Below are 6,981 nucleotides of genomic sequence, written 5' to 3'. Positions count from 1 at the left end.
TGCAGAGGTAGGAGGTAGCTCTTACTGTAGTAACTACGGTCATTCAACAGAAAGCTGCCAAACAGCTCCCTTAAAATTAAATTTAAGTGCAGGCATTCTCCTAACTAGTCATGGAACAATCATAGACACTATGACACTATTACCAGCTCCAGAGTCACAGCAAAATACAGATAGGAAGAACGTCATCTTGTGCTGAAATATCAATTCTTTTATGGCTGCTAAAACTCAAATAATGGGGGTAAATGGCATCCTAAAACAAATACGTCTCTAGATAGCAAGCACATTTTGCTATGAAGGACTTGCTCACCCTAAGGCAGTTAATGAACTGCCAAAGTCAAAAGAGAATCTGTATTTCACTTCTCATTTAAGACTAACATTCTACTCTGTTCTCTAGCCCGCTTTAGCCCTTAGCACACAGTGTATATTTCACTGCACAATAATTAATGGAAAGAAGCAGATCTCTAAATCCACTGAATGCTTTGCCTGTGTATCCCTTAGTCCGACGTATCCAACAAAACTGGCAAATAAAGACACATGCGTAGACCAACACAACACCCTGTCTATGCCCATGACCAAAGACCATCCTTGTGACTAACCTCAGCCAAGTATACCCTAGAAAAAACTATTTGTTCCAGTGCTAAACTCCCCTTAGCACTGTAGTCTCAGCGTACTTCCCACTCCTGAAGACTTCTACCCAATTTAGAGTCCAGGGCTGTTTGATCATACAGAGGCTTCAACTGGTCTAATTCTGTAGTACGAGTGGCTGCCATGTATTTTTTCCCCTAAGGGCTTGCAATACGTCTGTAAAAGCGTTGCTACAAGCACAATCTGACATTCACAAAAAGTAAAATGGATTTTACTTTATTCCAAGTTTCATCAAACAGAAGCATTCCCTACATCTCCCTGCAAATAACACAGCCTGTAGAAGCAGGACTGGCAGTGACCCCAAAAGCCACGTTCGTTGTTTCCCATCTCTGCTACCCCTCAGGCTGTTTTAGACTAAACAACCCTAATTTTTCTGTTCTTTCTTCATAGGTCATGTTTTCAGATTTTTGAGCCCAAGCCTGCTTATCTACACCACAGGAGTAGTTTTCTCATGCTCTCTGCCAGCCTTAGCCAGCTGCAGAACGAGATGTTTCCCTTGATGTGTATGTGACAGGCTTCACTTGGCAGAGCCCGTTGTCAAGAGTCACGGCCTAAAGACCACCGGATGGTCCAAAGATACAGGTTTTCATTTCAAACTTAACATTCACCCTAGGTTTATTAAGATCCAAAGACTCACTGGCTATGTAAGTTGAATGAGAGGTAGAGGTAGACGTCTTAGTCCAATCTGAACAGATAACGTTAAAATATCTTGTAACTGGTTTCTTTATCAGCAGTCTCAAAATGGAGGCTGTCAATGAAATATGGCAGTAACACGAGCTCTTTGAAGCTGAAGACCACGTCTATGCTGCCAGCAACAGCATCAGAAATTTGACCAAGCTTTAGCTCCAGCGTTGGAAGAGCTGTGGGTGTAGTAGCACAGAGCTCGGCAGACACGGCGGTACCCCCTCCCCGCGTGGGCGCTGCTCCTCTCCCATCTCTGGACGCTGCTCAGACACTGACCAGCCTATTCTGCTTACAGCTGTTCTGCAGTCTAGAGACCCATACAGGCTGGATTTCAGTCTCCCAGGTCGCCAGCTTGCTTTTATTTTGGACCTCCCCACTGCCCCCGCACTGGATTAAATTTCAAACGTTTAATGATGCAAACATCTGGCCCATGGATAAGGCTGCAGGATAACTATTCCACAGCTGTCGTTCATCAAGTGGAATCAACATATGACAAGTTAATCATCTGCTTTTGCTTAATTCATCCCATTACTTACAGGTTTATATCTTTATAGTGTGAAGATGAATCTGATAGTCTGGCAACCTTGGAAGACCCAAAACCGCAGCACAAATGAGCACGCATACATCTACTGGATTCATCATCAACCTGGACTGAATGCATTGACCAACCAACGTACTTGACAGTAGCTGGGGAAAGAAAGTCAATCTTTGCTGCTTTCTTCTCATAAGCATGTTTATGAAAAAAGTTTTTCATAAACCTGTAAAAATTAAACTTAAATGGGTTGTCAGTTTTCTCTATTTGCTCATCCAACCAGCATTTGCAGTCCCTACCCCCGTTTATCAGGCCTGGGTACTTTTCTAATGCAATATAAAGGTTCTCCAAGAATACAGCACAGAAATCACTCCTGCTTGGTGGCATTTCCGCAAAAAGGAGGTACCAAGAGAGCATCTGGTCTTGGACATGGGTGGCTATAACCTGCAGTCACCAAGGACAAGTACCAATTGGCTTACGGTTCTTGGAAGCAGAGGATTACAGTAAAGCCCTTCATGGAGCTGTTCCCCAAGTAGCACTTAACATTCATTCAAATTAGATCAGCTAGAGATCTAATTTGAGAGTCGAAGATGCGAATTTGGCCGAAGAGCACAGGATTTATTTTGTACTTTTAGAGTGACTTGTATTTAAACACATCTTTCTTTTTAAAACAGATGTATTTAATATCATGGGGGGAAAAAATCTACGGTTGATTTAAAGGCATAATCTTTTCAGGTGATGTAAATTGAGAGAAACCAGCAGTGGTGAACTTTTTGGAAAAGTTAAACTGAGCATTTCAGCCAACCAGGGCTTGTAAATTTTACCTTGGGTTTTACTCACAGGAGCACCCTCAACAGATGCATAGAGAACATTTCTGTAACAGTCTTCTACCCCACGAGTTTAGCTCAGCAAATATTTGGTTAGAACCTGGGAGAGCGATGGAGGTTGACGCAGCAGGAAGGTAGGAAAGAGCATGTGAAATGACAAAATCTACCTGTTTTCACTTGTCGATGCCTTCATGTATTTAGAACCATCAGCTCAGTTCCTTCATTATCCAGAACAATTCCTTTGTTTAATCATTTTAAATGTAGAGCAGCTTTGGATAAGGTTACTTCCCCTCTTACGTATTCATCACATTTATTAATTAGCTAATAAATAAAATTCTGTATACATAATTTAACTGAGTGCCTGTTTTGCCCAACTTGGCAGAAAAATCCCAAGTGTACAAGTAATCATTTAAAAAAAAAAAAGCATTAGTTGCGATTTGCCAACATAAGTAAAATGTAAAGGAATGGCACAAATATTACTATGTCTTTAACCACTCTGAAAACTGGGTACAACTGTAGTCTACCCTTTTTAGCCAAAAAATGCAGTTTAATGGAAAGTCTAAAGTTATAAATATGTTTATATGGTGTTCAAAGAGACATGGATCTTTCCTTAAGACATATATATGTGTGTGTATATATATATATAAAGCCAATTTTTAACAGGATTTTTCTGGTTACTTATTCAGATAAAAAATGGTAGCTTAGATCCTTCCAGTTAAAAATAATCTACCCTGAAAGAGCAAGTTTATGAAACACCAAAGAGAGATGGTATACCTGGTTCTGTTTAACAGTCTCATTGAAGATTTGAAGAAAACTCTCTCTGCATTAACAAAATAAAGCTAACACTAGTTTAGCCGAAGCTATAAATACCAGCAGGGCAGAGAAAAAGATACTAAACAGATCAGAAAACAAAACAAGAAGTTTTTATTTGGGAAAATGTGTAGCAATGCCTTGATTTCCTTGGCAAGTAAACCCAAATACAAGTATTTCTTGGGAAAATATTGCTTGGAAGAAGCAGCAGTAATTGATGCAAACACAGATTTCACTTTACAAATGGCAGGGAAGAAAAATGAATCAATTCTCTGGGATTTCAGAGGCAGCGCCTAAGACAGGGCTGACAGGCTGATCCGAGTGTCGTTCAGAGGATTTTATTAATGAAATTAATTAAACGCAGAGCAAGAGCGATCTGTAATTTGGTTGGAGTGGATCAGGATGAATTGTCAAAACAGGGTTTCCAAAGTCCATCCCACAGGTTGCTTACGGCCTCTGAAGCCTTAACACTTAGAGGCATTAAAGGTCGTAGCATCCCCTGAAAAATGAGTCAATGGATGCTGTGACAGCAGCAGGGTCTTTTGCTGCCAGACGTAGTGATATGTGGCCATTTACACAGTCATTGACCCTGGTTTTAATTTTATACGTAAGGTATTACACTGCTGGTTAATTTTATAGTGTAGCCTTCAATAGCCCACCCATAAAACATCCCTCCACGACCAAAACTGTGGAAACCTGTATTTAAGATGGTGAAATATGCGCAGCTTCGTTACGAAATAGTTGAGGAGTAACAACGAACTGCAAAGTACACACACAGCAAAAAAAAAAACAAAAAAAAAAGGGAGATGAATTATTTAGGCCGGCGCAATGAAGGATGCCTAAGTGGCAATAAAATTAAAGCAAGCCGGGGACCATTTCTGCTAAGCATCAGGGAGAGCAGCCAGACTAAAAACCTCTCTGGCTTTTTGAGTATTGCCCAAGAGAGCTGGTGAAAGCCACATCAGCTGGATAAATGTTACGAAAGGCTGATCAGGTAATGCATTATAGGAAGTAATCCTGCACTGGGAGGGGCAGGATTGATTTCAGCTAAAAAGGAGGTACGAAAAAATAAAATAAAAATGTATCTGGGCACCTGTATGGCAGCTGGAGACTTTAAATGTGGTTCGGCAGGAGAAGATGGTTGTTTGGAGGACGGGGCTCCAGTCTGCTTCATTAGCGTGCATTAATGGCAATCACATAATCAGGCAAAGATGCTTCTTTCTGCTCAGTGCTTGTTCTGCTTTGGGTTTTGCCCCAGATTCCCCACGCTCGGCACGTATCGCTTTGCCCCATCGCATCTTACTGAAACCTGCGTTTCGGTTCGAGGTAAAAATTCCCGTTTCCACGAAACACCCGAGTCCTGAGAAAAAAAACCTTCACGAAGTGGTGAACTCCAGATCTGGGCACACCCAGCCCCGTGGCACTTGCTGCGACTGTGCCAGTTTCGTGCCCTGTCCCTTCTCAAGGGGACAATTTCGCAGAGGAAATCCAGACCCTCAGCTACCAGTTTGTGCCCTGCTGTGTTACGGGGACTGCAGACGAGGCAGTCTGAAGCCTAGAAGTCACCCCATGAAAGATAGGAGAAAAAGAATAACAAAAGAACAACAAAGGGAGGGTAGAAACAAAATAAATAGTATTTAGGGGATTAAATAATAAAGTATTTAGGGGATAAAAAAGATAAACTCAGTTGACCACTTACCTAGCCAGCAGCAGCCAGTAGGCATTAAGTGAGAGCTGGATTTAAGGAAGGATTTGGGACAAAATCCGTCGCAAGGACGGATTCACCCTCCCTTCGCGTACCCCTGATGCACATTTATTTATCTCAGCTCATCCTCAACTGCAGAAATTGCAAACTATATTTGCAATGTGGTTTCTACACCCTATATACTTATTTATAGTAATCTTAGAGAGGAAAACCCATGTTTTCCCATCGCTGCAGGATGGACACACCTAATTTTGGACACTCGGTTAATATCAGCCCCTCCAATAAATATAGTGCAGCACTTTACTTAGAGGCTTAAAATTCAGTCGGTGGAGCAGAGCGTGGCGTGTCTGCCAGGAGCTCTATATCCCGAAATGCAGCGCCGGAGGGGGGCCAGCAGCTGCTTTTTGTTTCGGGACTGTTGTGAGCCACTGGAAATTTCCAGCCGGCGTTTGGGGAACGGCCGCTCGCCCCCGAGGCTGGCACGGAGGACACGGGTGACGAGCTCCGGGAGGGGACTCAAACTCCCAGCAGGCGCGTGGCAGGAAACGACGGCTCACCCTTCCCTTCTCGCTGCACGACAGGATCAGTACCGCTCTGCCGGCGGCTGCGATACCCGGCGATAGACACACCGACTATCCACCTCCGGGGAGCAGCTGCTTAGCCAGCAGTTATTTATATTTATTTATATTTAATTTTCTAACCGCGCTTCGTTAGACACAGAAACGCTCCTCTGCCAACGAGACGCACGAACAATGGGAAAGCGTGAACGGGAGTTTCATAACCTCCCTGGTTTGTTGTGGGTGCGATGCTGAGTGTCCATCCCTTCCCAGACCTGCACCTTGATGCTCCTGAGCATCTCCTGGGCTGCTTGCTTAGGGATGCAGGTGAATCCAAAGGCTGCACGTCCAGCTCTCTGCAGATGCTGAATTTAAGCAGTAAAGAGAAGGGGGTAGGGAGATGGGAGCAGGAAATAAGAGCTGGTGCCCAGTTAGTAAGAGGAAGGAGCAATATAAAACAAAGGTCAGGTTCCTCTTGAGAGAAGAGGAACGAAAGCAGCAGTGCACGGCGGGGAGGAGGTAAACAAAATGAAGGTTAATAGCTACTGAAGGAGAACGTTAGAAGACAAGATGGAGGGGGAGAGGGAGTGCACAGCCAGAGAGGTGCGGCTGCAGCGAGGTTTGGAGAATAAAAGCCAAAGTGCTGCGGTGCTCGGCGCTCTCCTGGCGTGACCTCCGACACCCGTGGGCTCAGGGGCTGCTGCGTGGGCAACGCAGGTTGCCAGGCGGGCACTGCCACTGGCTGCCAGGAGGGAGCTCGTCCGGGGTCTCATGGCAGTGGGAGCATCATTTTTCCTTCCAGGCAGCTGATATAACCCTTTGTACAGTCCAATACACCAATTTAATGCCAGCCTCGGCAAAGGTTTTCACTGATTTCTAATGTCCCATCCCAGCATCCACACGGGTATCACTTGGCACCCTTGGAGTATTTTCCAGATACTCTCGTTTCTTTCCTGGACCACTTCACCCGCACACATGGTAGACCACCACCTGCATACTGCTTGATGCACGCCTGGGGCGGCTCAGCAGTCCAGCATCCACCCCACCTCCCGCTGACACCGTCACTTCCAGGGTGCCCCTGCAATTAAGAGGGCAGCCAATTGCCAGCACGGATGCAGCTGCACGCTGGCGAAAAGCACGCAGAAATAACACTAACAAGGGAGGTGCCATCCAGAATTAGACCCTCCGCAGGGTACGGCTCATGCACATCGTCCAGCCGGC

The 6,981-nt window shown here is 44.6% G+C and overlaps 2 protein-coding genes across 2 annotated transcripts in view; both read right to left on the bottom strand.

The window, feature by feature from the left end:
* Nucleotides 1–4,692, bottom strand: part of KCTD21 (potassium channel tetramerization domain containing 21) — a 6,711-nt gene extending 2,019 nt beyond the window's left edge. The window contains exon 1 of the mRNA XM_009323475.1: nt 4,592–4,692. The gene's annotated coding sequence lies outside the window, so the exon portion shown is untranslated. The remainder of the gene's footprint in view (nt 1–4,591) is intronic.
* Nucleotides 1–6,533, bottom strand: part of ALG8 (ALG8, alpha-1,3-glucosyltransferase) — a 28,768-nt gene extending 22,235 nt beyond the window's left edge. The window contains exons 1-2 of the mRNA XM_009323485.1: nt 6,434–6,533; nt 6,268–6,305 (exon numbers count right to left, since the gene is read on the bottom strand). Coding sequence (XP_009321760.1) covers nt 6,268–6,305; nt 6,434–6,533 — 138 coding nt within the window. The remainder of the gene's footprint in view (nt 1–6,267; nt 6,306–6,433) is intronic.
* Between the last annotated feature and the right edge of the window lie 448 nt (nt 6,534–6,981).

This window comes from Pygoscelis adeliae, unplaced genomic scaffold (assembly GCF_000699105.1).
Source record: "Pygoscelis adeliae isolate BGI_AS28 unplaced genomic scaffold, ASM69910v1 Scaffold84, whole genome shotgun sequence".
In the NCBI taxonomy this organism is placed as follows: Eukaryota; Metazoa; Chordata; class Aves; order Sphenisciformes; family Spheniscidae; genus Pygoscelis; species Pygoscelis adeliae.
The sequence above is the reverse complement of the archived record's forward strand: the minus strand, read 5'-3'. Positions and strand labels throughout refer to the sequence as shown.